Source organism: Pelodiscus sinensis, chromosome 9 (assembly GCF_049634645.1).
Source record: "Pelodiscus sinensis isolate JC-2024 chromosome 9, ASM4963464v1, whole genome shotgun sequence".
In the NCBI taxonomy this organism is placed as follows: domain Eukaryota; kingdom Metazoa; phylum Chordata; order Testudines; family Trionychidae; genus Pelodiscus; species Pelodiscus sinensis.
In genome coordinates, this window is record NC_134719.1 from 10,851,606 (window position 1) to 10,865,742 (window position 14,137).

Here is a 14,137-nt window from a genome sequence, read left to right on the forward strand (position 1 = left end):
TGATACTGCTGGTCAAACATTCTGATCTGGCAAACATGGAGCATTTGTGCACCACAAGTAGGATCCCTGTGGACGAAACATCTTGAAGGTTCACGGCCACTGTTGCATCTTCGCTGCCTCTGACCTTGGTCCCATATTATCCTTGCCTACACCCATTCTAGAATCCTAATATTTATACCGGGGTAGGCAGATCCAGCCTGCCAAGCATTTCTCTCCAGCCCACTCAGCTGATGGGCAGAGGTGCATACTTACAGGCGGCAGCGGCAGTGTGTTCAGCTGCCCCTTTCCCCACCTTGCTCCATCCTGCAGCAGAGCTGCTCACAGGATTCTCTTGCAGCGGGGAGGGGAGAGGAGAGAGCTGAAATCAGGGTTTCCCCTGCCTCTGTACCCATGTCTACTGAGCAGGGATTGGGGAGAGGGAGAGACATGGTGGAACTGCTTCACTCTGAAGCCTGGCTGGCAAGTGACTTTGAAGAGAGCCTGTTTAAAGAGGCTGTTTAAAGAGGCTGTTTAAAATTTCAATGCTCGTGCTTGCTCTCTCACACACTCACTTCTCCCCCATATCTCTGCATAGCAGGTGAAGTTGGAGAACACGGAGCAGGACAGCTTTCCCTGTCTTAAAGAGACAGAGCGTGGCTTCTTTCAGAAACTTACCCAGCAGCAGCCAGTACACACACTCTCCCAGTCTGTGCCACACACACTTAATCTGTATCACAAAGTGTCTCTCACAGTTTCTTTCACACACACACACACACACACACACACACACACACACACACACACACACACACACACACACACACACTATAGCCTCCAGCCCCATCAATTCGCCTGAGGCCACCTAGAGCCAGCCTGTTACCATGTACCAAAATTCATTAAGGGCCCCCACCACACCCATGAAAATTATTTTCCACCCCTAATTTATATTCTGCCGGAATCTGCATATTTGAGAAGGCAAAAGTCTTCAAATGCACTTAATTGGATTGTACTCTTACTTCTTGCCTTCCTTCAACATTTCCCACTAAGGCCAACTTCTGCTTTCATTCTTACCAGTGTAAATCTGGAGTACCCCCACCACTGTAAAAAGAGCAGGATTTTATCTGTCTATGACAGCAATGGGCCATCTGTGCTAGTGAGTGGCCTGCCTGAGTAGCCCTCCGTTCCAGTGGGCTGCAAGATTGGAACCAAGATGGTCTCCCGGGATAGGGTGGTATTGCTAACTGCACTGCGCGGACTGAATCGTAGCAGCGCTTTGACTGGATGCAGAGGGAGTGCACGGCTCTCACAGGCAATGTTGTGTGCAATCAGCACTCACCACACTTCATGTGCCTTGGCTTTACATGTGTGTCACTTTAGTAATACCTTAAGGGAGCGGGGGGAGAGAATGACAAAGAAAAACTAGCGAAATCAGGCAACCCTGAACATTGGCAACAGTAAACAAAATATCTCATGGGCCACACACAGAACCTCATGGGCCACAGGTTGCCCACCATCTGTCTATGGCCCACCTCTTCCTATGGCTAGTTCCACAATTTGCAATGGGCCTTAGCTGCCTAGACTATAAAGCTATTTAAAGGTAAATATCTCTATTAGGTTAACAAATTTACCAACTTCTGTAATAGATCAGGGTTTATCAGACTGAAGGTAAGAAACAACAGTACACTTGTATCCAGTTTTAATGCTTTCTTGTAAAACTGAAAATATAAAACCAGCTGAGCAAATGAAAGCTTTATATACATGAGGTCTGTGATTTTAAAAAGTCCTTTTAGTTAAGAAAATGTCCAATGAATGAAACTAAAACCGATTAAAGGGAGCAACAGTCTCAAATGGAAAACATACATTTCAGAAAAAAAATCTTTACAAGTTATATAACTTACATTTACATTCTTACTGAGAAATTATAAAACAAGCTGTTTCAAATGCTCCTCATTCCCTTAAAGCATGAAATTCAAAGTGCCACAGCAAAGGAACAGGTTCCAATAATTTTCTGATACAGTATATTCATTTATAAAGTGGGTTGGTAAATGTGAGGTGTTTATTTAAATGAGCACATAGGGATACAGACTAAATAAAAGTACTGAAACAACATTTCTGTTAATACGTATACACTTATAGTAATAATAAAGGAAAGAAAGGATAAGGCTGTTCTTAGGTATCTGTATAGATGGAGGGAATGTGATTCAAACAATGGTCAAAAGCACCATTTTGGAAAAATCCATTTTCTTCGGTTCCATTGGTGACTGCTTCTTCAGACCCACACTGTGCTTCAGAAATTACATCATAGCCTGAAAGCAGGAAAAGCATGAAAGCATGATTTAGCACCATAGGACATATGAGAGCTGAGGCAGGAAGCATAAGTCTGAGTCCTAGAGATAGGCCTCGCATTAATCAGACAAGAGAATTCACCATCAAAGCTTCACCTTGGCAATATGAAAATTAACCTCATAATTTGTGTCAATGTGCATGGATTTCCATTCACTACTTTGTACGGAAACCTCTCTGAGAGTGAAGTTTATTCTTTATAATCTGGCTACCATTGTGTGGGTGTCAGGGTTTGCGTCTCTGGCAGAATTACTATTATTAGGTCATGATGGATCTTAGGCAGTGTTCTGAAAATGCTGCAGTCCAATTGTGTTGTATATTTTTCCCTTTTAAAGATACCTTGAGGATATGGAAATGCTTCACATGTGCTCCACATACAGGGCCCATATATCAAACTCATGGTCCATTTTTTGTCAATGTCATGGATTTTAAAAATCATAAATGTCATGCTTTCAGCTATTTAAATCTGAAATTCACAATGTTGTAATTATAGGAGTCCTGACCCAAAAAGGAGCTGTGTAGGGGAGGTTGCAAAGTTATTGTAGGGAGGTTTGCAGTACTGCGACTCCTCGGTGCTGCTGCTGGTGGAAGCGGTGCTGGAGAGCAGCAGCTGCTGGCTGGGAAGCCAGCTCTGAAGGAAGTTGCCACTAGCAACAGCACAAAAGGTTCCTATGGTATTGCCACCCTTACTTCTACACTGCTGCTGTTGGAGCCCTGCCTTCAGGGCTGGGTGCCTGGCTAACAGTCGCTGCCGGCCAGCCAGCTCTGAAGGTAACAGCACAGAAGAAAGGATAGAATGGTATGGCACTGCCCTCAGACCTAAGCGCCAGGCCAACAGCTGCTGCTCTCCAGCCACCTGGCTCTAAAGACAGCACAGAAGTAAGGGATAGCAATACTGTGACTGCCTAAAATAACCTTGCAACCTCTCTGCAACTCCCTTTTGGATCAGGGCACTCATTGAGAAATGCTGGTCTCCCCTGTGAAATCTGTATAGTATAGGGGGAAAGCACACACAAGACCAGATTTCATGATCTATGATGTGCTTTTCATGGCCGTAAATTTGGTAGGGCCCTACCTGTACATTCTTGAGATCCTGGAGGAATCTGGCTAATGCACCAGCTGGTTCCCCCTGAGCTCCAGAGTGGCCTGTTATACAATTTGGGGTTCTGTCAGATTCCTGGTGCTCTGCATGCACCCTGGGGTCTGCATTGGGGGCACAGGGTGTTCCTTTGCATTGTGAAGCATGGTGTCCTCAGACTGCCTAAAACAACCTGTATCGGAAGCATCTCCAATGGACCTTCCATTCTGCTGTTACTGCTCTTCGACTGGCCTACTCAAAGCATGCCTTTGAGTTAAGGCATGGTTTTGTCCCCAGTTCTTAATCTGTCCAAATTCTCATTGACATGATACGCTTCGTGCCATACCACTTATTTGAAAAGGCGCAGTGTGTGCTTCTTGTGCCTGATGCTGACTGCAGCAAGACTAGGTCTGAACACACACAGATTAGTGGATTTCAGTGTAGTCCAATATACCTGAATAGTTTCCTTTGTGTAAAATATTTTCTTTAAATTCCATTGCCAGAAACAGTTCAAGTGATTGGTGAAGATCTCGTCAAATCTTGCCACTACTCCCACACCTGCTCCTCTCTCTGTGCCCAAGCCTCCCTTTTCACTGATCCCTTGGTTTACTTTATCCACTCCAAAGCCCAGTGTTCTTCTGTGTGGCCTATGTGGCCTTGAGTAGCTTGCTCCTCCAAATATTTCTAAAGCCCCACCTATTTGCATGGAGCACTGATGCTGTTATGATCAGAGCCCACCCTGCACATGCCGTATCACCTCAGACAGCATTGTCTGTTTGCTTATATTGTTATAGCGGGTTGTATGTTCTTCAGAACAATGACGAATCAGTATTTCTGCAGCACAGGTTACCTACGATAATGCATATGCAGGAAGGCCGCATTTCAGTTGTCAAGACGCTTGCAGCTGATTGAGTGACATGGAAAACACGTTACTATGTACAGTAAATCACATCCATCCACCGCACACTTACATGAGGAAGGATGCTCAGGTGATTAACACACTGGACTGGGACTTGAGGTTCAGTTTTCTGTTTCATCACAGTCTCCCTATGTGAGCTTTGGCATATTTCACCATGCCTCTGTTTCCTATTCATACAATGAAGCTGACACTTCTTATCTCCCCCTTGTTTATTTAGATTATATGTTCATCGGGGGAGTGATTGTCTCTTACTATGTATTTTTACAGGAGCGAGCACCATGGAACCCCAGTCTTGACTGAGGCTCGAGATTCTATGTAATTCTATAATTCTACATAATTATAATAATGAGTAATGTACTCTGATCCAGTAGCCCTACGTAGGCAAGTCTCCCATTGATATCAAAGAGATTTTCCTTAAGTAGGACTGTAGTAGGGTCAGGTTCTTACAAGTCAATTTGTTACTTGTGTGTGTTTATTAGTTTTTAACAGAGGCCAGATTCTGCGCTCTCATATACTTGTGCAGCCTCTAGTTTACTGTATTAATTAACCAAGGGTTCACTCATCTGTGGATCAGATTCTGCTGTCAGATACACACAGTAAATCTGAAGTAAATGAGAGCAGAAAATAACCCATTCTATTTATCTAGTCAGCACTGTGTATGTAGCCTAACTGAAGAACGGTATTCCATGAATTTATGTAAGGGTACATATTATGTTAATTATCTGACAGAGCCCACGTATAAAGGGGTACACAACCGCACATGGACCAAAACCAAGATAAACATACACCCCAGAAATTACTATTAGATTCCAGATAGTGTAAACCATCCAAAAGCCCTGAACACAAAATAAAAAATTTATTGACTGTTAATGTGATTCATGGAACAGCTGTTTGCCAGTCACATTTGGCATTCCTGTGAGATGAGATCTCCATTAATATTAATGGTGCTATAAAACCCCTGAAAAAATTAAAGCATAGCTTTGATGAATCTTGGAAACCTGAATGGTTCTATTTTATACATAGAAAGATGAGATAAGATTTATACATTCTATATATTTATTTGTTTCAGACGTATAAGTATTTGTATCCTCAAGCATCATTCTAAAAATAAAATTGAGTAGAAACCATAATAGGTTAGCCCAAGACAAAAACATAATAGGTTAGCCCAAGACAAAACCAGCAATGTTGTTGTAGTTGGTGTTTTGCCACATCATTATTTTTTGCTTTGATAATTTGCTTTGGAAATTATATTTGGTCTGTTCTCTCAATGTTGCAGGCTGCAGTCTAAACTTCTTAAATTTTAACATTTAAAAACTGTTTTATTATCATCAAACTTAGGAATAACACAAAAAAATTGAAAGTTAAGGTTCAAGCTGCGTCATTAATGCTTCCTTTTTGCTAGTTATTGCTGCACATACTTTTTAGTATGTAATATAACACAGTTTGAACTGAGATTCCTTTAAAGCACAGTGGGTTGGCATGTCAGTTCTTGTTTTATAGTCCTTGCTTGGCCCCCAATTCATGAAAGCACTTATACACACATTTTCAATAATGTCCTGAGCAGAGATGCTTTCCTGAATCAGAGCATCCAGCAAAACCATCTTTGGAATCAGTGAACATTGCCTAACTAAAGAGTGAGGAATTGGTACTTTTTTACTACTATGCATTGCTTAAAATATGTTGTTTTTTGTTACTCCCATGATTTTTCATTATGGTTTTTTAGAATAGAAAAAAAATCTCTCAAATATGAATTTCGGCTACGTCTACACTGGCAGCTTCTTGCGCAAGAACTCTTTTGCGGAAGCGTTCTTGCGTAAAAACTCTTCCAGAAGAGAGCGTCTACACTGGCATGTGCTTTTGCGCAACAGATGTGCTTTTGCACAAGAGCATCCATGCCAGTGTAGACACTCTCTTGCGCAAGAAAGCTCTGATGGCCATTTTAACCATAGGGCTTTCTTGTGCAAGAAAGTCATATTGCCTGTCTACACTGGCCTCTTGTGCAAGAACAGTTGTGCAAAAGGGCTTATTCCTGAGTGGGAGCGTCAGAGTTCTGGCTCAAGAAGCCCTGATTTCATACATTGAACGTCAGTGTACTTGCGCAAGAATAGGCGGCCAGTGTAGACAGACAGCAAGCTTTTGCGCAAGATCACGCCAGTGTAGACACAGACAACAGTTCTATATTGGAGCTCGTTCTCTAGACTGTAATTATTCTAGTACATCTCTAAGCACTTTAACATTACGCAAATATACGGCTAGGAAAAAAGTTACACATGTGCAATAGCCATAGTCACTAGTTCACATTTGGTAAATCTCAGTGTAAAAAAACTACATCCTACTTTTTACTCTTAAGTGAACTAGAAATCCCTGAAGCCAGTTAATGTTTAACAGAATTTCATGGGAATATTAAAAACCAGTTTCTAGACTTAGACCCTGACTATGCACTCACTGCAGCGTGAAATGACTTATATACACCTGAAGAAAATGCTGATACTGTCTTTACAATAAGCGTCAAGGGAACAGGGCAAAAAAGTGCTTTTAGTGAATTGTCCAACAGGTGAAGAGACCTATGGAAGTCACTAGATTTACCTACATAAGTAAGAGGAGAGTCAGTGAAATTTTGCAAGAAAAAGGAAATCAAATCTGCTTTCCTAATGAGCTGATTTTAATGAAATGTTGCATTTTATGTTACAAGACAACATGGTTTTTTTGTTAATAAAAAAAATCACGAGCAAGCTTCATAACCAGAATAAATTACCTGTTGAAGCTAAAGGTGCACTGAGTACGTGACACCCATTCTGTCTCAAAGGATTAAAGCAATGGGATTCCCCTGTTAGCACATCACTGTTGACAGACTGGTCCATTGTTCTGTAGCAGTCTCCGTAGTGGAAACAGTTTTGTATTGAGTGAAAGCTGCCTTGGTAACCTGAAAACAGACATTGCATACACAGTTTAACACTGCTGTGGATGGTATTAGCTTCATTTCTGTTACAGCATTTCATTACTGCCATGGGTTCTTTAGATCCTTAGAATTTTAACTATGGGAAAAACAAAAAAGCCACAGCCTTTATTCTACTTACATATTTATACACATTGGCTGAGTCTGGACTAGCAAGTTTTTCCGCAAAAGCAGCTGCTTTTGCGGAAAAACTTGCCAGCTGTCTACACTGGCTGCTTGAATTTCTGCAAGAACACTGACGATCTCATGTAAGATTGTCAGTGTTCTTGCGGAAATACTATGCTGTTCCTGTTCAGGCAAAAGCCCTCTTGCGCGAAAATGGCGATCGGGGCTTTCTTGCGCAAAACCGTGTCTAGATTGGCATGGACGCTTTTCCGCAAAAAAGCTTTTCCGCTTTTCCGTGCCAATCTAGACGCTCTTTTCCGCAAATGCTTTTAACAGAAAAACTTTTCCGTTAAAAGCATTTGCGGAAAATCATGCCAGTCTAGATGTAGCCATTGTATGCAATAATCTCTCTCTCTATATAAAAAATTTTTCCCTATGGGTTGACAGAGTGATGTCATCATCTCACCCCGCCCCCAGCTCCAGGCAGCTCCTCTGGCCCTTACATTGCTCCCCCATGCTCCTGTTGTCACTACCAGATCCTGTCCCCCACCCCTGACACCGGCCGCCTTCCACAATGACCGGCCTCTTTCCCCCACAACCTGCAGACTCTCCTCATGCCACACTACCATTGCCACCGTCCACTTGGGCCTGCTTCCCGGCCCTGGCCCCTTTCCCAGTGACCGATCTCTTTCCCTGCATTCTGCAGCCCCTCCTTGTGCTGGCTACCTTTGCCGCTGGCCCTTTGGGCCTGCCCCAGCCACCTCTCTTGCTGACCAGCCTCTTCCACTGCAGCCCTACCGAGTGAAGCCTCTCCTCACACCATCCCCCTCACTCACTCACCCCCAAGCTAAGACCCTGCACCCTTAACCCCGTCACTCACTGCCCGGACGAGACTGCGCACCCCCAGGCTCCTCACACACCATAGTTCTACCACCTCACACTCCTGCAAGTTTGAAGCACTATCACCCTCCCTGCTGGCCAGACACCTATCCCCAGAGAGAGGGGGGTGGGCGAGCATAACGAGTAGGGGGCACAGCCCTTTAGTAGAATATAAAATCTGTATTGGACTAGATTCCACAAGGTGCTGAGCCCTGTGGCCCTATCAGCGAAGCAAGTAAGAACATGCTTAACTCTGAGCAATTGACTGAGTTGCCTCTCTGAAGTTAATGAGATACGCGTATGTTAAAGTCATGCATGTTGGATCAGGGCCAGAATGCTCACCACCCTGTGGGACTGAGCCTATAATGCATTACGGCTAACTTTATCTGAATTAAATAATGCAGTCTTTTACTGATAGACCCTTGTAACTGAATAAAGGCCTTTTACCACCCAGAATGAATTATTTATTGCAGGAGATAACTCTGTATTTGTGAATACCTTTTAGAATGCTTCAGCCCTCTCCTTTTTCAAAGTCCTATCGTGTTTCAAAGCGGAAAATTTCACTAGTCATGGTGGTCTCTATACAGCAAGAAGAGTTTGGCCCAGAAGTGCTACCCTGCATTCTAATTGACTTAAAGACCTTTACACCTTTTTAACTTGCAGCTGGGGCTCCTTTGAATTTGGATTCCCACCATTGGAAGCTGTTGAAGAGTGTTTTATATAAGCCCATTTCCTGGCTGCTACAGTTGTGTTTCCGCCCCCAGCCAGCAAAATCTCCTCCTTCCCTAAAACATCCTGGGTCATAGGCTTTCTACCACCGGGGCCCCATACTGGCTTGTACCCACAGAAACTTGCAAAAATGATGGGTAAATTCCACCATGTGCAAAAAGTCACTTAAAGTAAAGCGTGTGATGAGTGTAAATGGAGAGTGGCATTTTACTCCTTACTGGTTTGTGTCAGCGTCCTGAAAGAACAAGGTGGTAGTTCAGCCTCATCAATGTGAGCTCAGAGCAACTGGCAAAGCTGAGTACTAAGTGGTTCTCAAGGCATCCTTCACACTAATGACATAAATATAAATGAATTATATTTTCTAATCTGAATCCTTCCTCCCCTATCTGCAAGTCTAAACAGATTTATATTCTCGCTCTCTCTCCATTTAGCAGAACGTTTTATGGAAATTTCTCCATGGTTTACCATGAAAAGGGCAGTGGTACCTTTTCTTCTTGTTTTTTCTCACTCCTGCCCACACTCAGGCAGAATTAAACTTTTCCTCCAAGAAAGTCACATGACTTCTCTCCAGTTTTATCGAATGGAGATGCCATGCCAGATCTGCAGCTACTATAAATCTGCATCACTCCACTGACCAGCTAATGCACTGGCCTGTTGTTTTAACTGGGGGCTTAGTTTCATATAGTGAAAAAGTAACACTGGTGCTTATCGTCAAAACAGCAGGACGCCTGACACTGCTCAAATACTCCAATTACCAGTCAATGGACTGTAACAGACTCCTTCTTGTTCACAAAACTCTGCAATGCGGATTCTTACCATTACTGCAGACTGTTACAAGCCAGGCTAACTGGTGCAATTCTTTAATAACGATATAGCAAATCTAGTTGGCTAGGTTTTGTAAGGAAATTTGATTATTACATGGGTTTTGGTTGACCTTACAAGCACCACGTGTCCTGTTTCTTGAGAACTATGGTCCCTCATCAAAAAAACACACTTTAATATTTCAGGACTGAAGTAATAAGGGAGGACTATTCCGGAGGAAGATACCAAGCACATTTTACCAACTGTACAAGTACTTTCTGCATTAGGCAAGATGGCCTAGAAATTTGGAATGTTGAATATTAAATGATGCATGTCTTTCCTTGGCAGAAGTAAACAGCTACCTTTATTTAATGCTAGAGAGTCTGGCTCAAAGAATCAATGAGCTCTTATGAGAAGCTGCTAAACTATCTTGTGATGAAGCTGCAGGTACAGTAGCTTACTGAGTGATGTTAATAATTATGCTGAATTTTACATTTACAAAACGTTAAATCCTCTCTGCACACCATCTAAAATCACTATATACTTTAGGGATGAGCAATGAAAACATCAGACACTTGGCTTCCAATGAGGCATTACTGGCTTAAATGAACACTTTATGAGCTTGGAGCAATCAGACTTTCCAGACTGCCTGCTGGACAAATCACTGCTAGGGAAGACATAATGTGTATTTTCTATGTTCCTATAATCACTGTCTCTCTCATCATACTCAGCCAGCATGCCTCATTAAAACAACTGACAATCTTTAGGACTAAGATACTGTGATTGAGAAAATCAGGGACCAGCCTAGCATCACACACTGGGATTAAAACACACTTTGCACAAGCTTTCAGATAGGCAGCTGGATCCACTACTGCTCTTGGATTTATGGATAAAGTTTCATTTGAACGGTTTGAGGTTGTACTTTATAATTGGTCAATAAGAAGTAGGGTTATGGGATTGGGGAGCAGCATGCTCAGTAAAACTAGGAGTGCTGAAAATAGCTACCAAAAGCAGTCAAGATATGTTTTGTACTAGGCTGGGTGTACACCAGTGCCTCCGCCAGGCAGCCTGATATTGCACTGAAAATGTGGCTGCAGCATGACAATTCTAGGGAAAGATAGTGTCATGAAAATATCTTAATATTCAATTATCAAATTTTACAGTGTTTGTTAAATACTTCCCAGTACAAATACAAGGGAAAAGGCCTAGCCCCATCTCTATAGAGCTTGTATATGTGATGTGACTGGTGGGTGTAGCAAACTGAAGAAAGGGGACAGAAGGACAATGGACAAAAGTTACAGCAATACAATCATGCAGTTACTCAGTTTAGAAATATGCAAGTAGCAGCAATGGGTGTTTTAATCCTTTTAAAATTAGTAGGATTGTCAGAAATGTTTGCTTACTTGAGGGCACTGTGGAAGATATTAGTGTTGCAGAGGGACCTGAATAAGGCAGAGGATAGGATAGACGAGAAGGTATTCCAGACATAGAAGGCAACATGGCAAAAAGGCACAGAAATGGTTGTTGGAGAAATGGACAAACTGAGCATCATGACTGGAAATTTGAGTCCTTAAGGCTGAAAATCAGAAGGGATAAAGCAGCTTCCAGAGTGTGTCTAGGCTGGCAGAGGCCTGATAACTTTTTGTCAACTAGAGACACTAAGACAGATTTTTTTATTACCAAAAGGGACACTCAAGAAAGAGAGCAAATCAGGCAACACCTACTGTGCCCCTTGAACACTGTTCAATTTCAGAAGGACAGCTACAAGCAGTAATTTTATTACTTATTGGTATGTTTATAATATGAATCATCATCTTTGGAATATGATCATAAATGACTTATTTTGCAGCATTTTTGCTGTGAATGATAAGATGCACAGAAATTCATTCAAACAGACTTCTTCCTTGCCTGTGAAATTGTAAGCAACTACAGTTGTAGCTAATACACTTGATTTGCATGCACACAATCCAATTTATGAGAAAAATTCAGATCGTCCTGGCACTTACGCTGGGACATGATCAATTTCATGAGCAAAATCTTGAGTGAGCAAAATTGTATGTGCGATTTTAGATGCTGTTTCTAAAGAAAGGGAAGTTAAATTTCAATAGAAAAGAAGGAAATAACTCTGTCAGTAGCTGAAGTTTTCTAACCTGATAATGCTAAATGATTTAGGACAGCAAAGAAAATTTTATGTCTACCCATGAGTGTATGATTCTAGGTTGTATCAACAGGTGTGTTGTAAGCAAAACTCGTGAAGTCATTCTGCCGCTCTACTCTGCACTAGTTAGGCCTCAGCTGGAGTACTGTGTCCAGTTCTGGGCGCCACATTTCAAGAAAGATGTGGAGAAATTGGAAAGGGTACAGAGAAGAGCGACAAGAATGATTAAAGGTTTAGAGAACATGACCTATGAAGCCAGGCTTCATGAACTGGGCTTGTTTAGTTTGGAAAAAAGAAGATTAAGGGGGGACATGATAGCGGTTTTCAAATATCTAAAAGGGTGTCACAAGGAGGAAGGAGAAAATTTGTTCCTCTTGGTTTCTGAGGACAGGACAAGGAGTAATGGGCTTAAAGTGCAGCAGGGGAGGTTTAGATTGGACATTAGGAAAAAATTCCTAACTGTCAGGGTGGTCAAATATTGGAATAAATTGCCAAGGGAGGTGGTGGAATCTCCCTCTCTGGAGATATTTAAGAACAGGTTAGATAGACATCTGTCAGGGATGGTGTAGACAGAGCTTGGTCCTGCCTTGAGGGCGGGGGGCTGGACTCGATGACCTCTCGAGGTCCCTTCCAGTCCTATGATTCTATGATTCTGTGATTCTATGAGTGAGATTTTGACAGGCCTTTTCTCTACTCTAGATCAGTGTTTCTCAAAATGTGTGATTGGCCTCACTGAGAAGAATCTCTGAGCATGTGTAGGGGAGATGTGAAAAAAAGGTTTAAATTACTATATAATAATCCTTTTTACCCTTCGTCAGCTCATCCAAACCATCTGCAGTAACATCCATAGGATGTGTGGTCCCAAATGGGAAGACGGTGTCTCCTAGGAATTAGGAGATATGGAAGGCAGGAAGCTCACTGACATGCATTCACATCTGCCCTGAGGCAGTTGGTTTAAAAAAAAAACATTCAGAACCTCCTTCTCCATGATGAATGCAATCATGGTTTCATATTTCTTCATCTCATTCAGCATCACCACGACTACCCTGAGGGCCCTTTCTCAGATGAGAAGTCTCCTATGCCCCTGGGGATAGGTTTGGCCACATGGCAGGGTCACTTTCATGCCAGGCAGTTGTGCAATGATCTGATACAGACCGAACCTTCTTTTGGTTGGAAGATGGGTTGGCTTTCAAACTATCCTTTTGTCTGGGCGGGCTCTCCTAGCATCAGAACCTGGCCTGGCTCAGAAGCTAGCAAATATTTTAGGGGCTCAAATCCCTTGAACTTCCATGCTGATAACGAGAAGTTTTGAGCAGCCTGAGTGAATGTCAAGTGTTGCTGAAAAGTAGTCATTAAACCACAGGTAAAAGTGAAACTGATTTGAAAGTAAATCTGCTAGTCCAGCTTCAGTAGCACCACAATTGGGGCAATAGGACTGTAACTTATATTTGCATATGTACTAGTGGCAAAGGAATCTCTGCAACAGTGCATGCTCTAGCCAAATAAAATGTGCAATAAATGAATGAGATTTTGAATAAGACTATTTTAGGCAACCTCAGGAAATGAAACTTGCTGTTTATGGGCACTATAATTTAATTCCTTAGGCAATATTAACCCAGGGCATTCATGTAATATATCATCTTAACAATTTTTTGTAAGAAAATTTTTTTGGTTTATTTCATTTTAGTTTGGTTCATTTAAGCTCTATGAAAAGCTTTGTTTCTACATTGAATTGTCTCTCAACATACAATACAGTTTAGCACAGAAGCTGAGTCTTAAATCCTGTAACTATGGTTCAGTTAACAACAAATGGCTCAGCACAAATCTAAACATGGAACATTTCAAAGATTTTTTTAAAATTCCATATGCAGCTGAAATAAGAAGAATGCACGAAATATTTTTAGTAGAAATTTTTCTGTTCTTTTGAAGAATGCAGAGGGGTAGTACCCACTTGGCAACAGGAGCTCTGCTGATATTTTTCCAATGGTTTTCTTTCTATTTGTGTAATTTAAATCCAATTTTCTGAGGTTAAGTTCCAATTGAAGAATTTACTAAATGCCTGTCAGTTTAAATGATCACTGTTAAACGTTTTATGTACAGTAAATGTAGAAGTATAACAGTTAATAAAGGAATAAACTGTGTTCCAAACATAACATTTAGCTCCAATTTTGCTTTGAAATCATTTGTGAC

At 41.8% G+C, this 14,137-nt stretch overlaps 1 protein-coding gene across 10 annotated transcripts in view; it reads right to left on the reverse strand.

Moving 5' to 3' along the window:
- Positions 1 to 1,658: 1,658 nt before the first annotated feature.
- Positions 1,659 to 14,137, reverse strand: part of GLIS1 (GLIS family zinc finger 1) — a 285,705-nt gene continuing 273,226 nt past the window's right edge. For 9 of the 10 annotated variants that reach the window (XM_075936007.1, XM_075936010.1, XM_075936005.1 and 6 more), the window contains 2 exons: positions 7,075 to 7,242; positions 1,659 to 2,285 (listed from right to left, as the gene is read on the reverse strand). In XM_075936007.1, coding sequence (XP_075792122.1) covers positions 2,149 to 2,285; positions 7,075 to 7,242 — 305 coding nt within the window. In that variant the 3' untranslated portion in view covers positions 1,659 to 2,148. The remainder of the gene's footprint in view (positions 2,286 to 7,074; positions 7,243 to 14,137) is intronic. The other variant, XM_075936008.1, reaches the window with a different exon arrangement.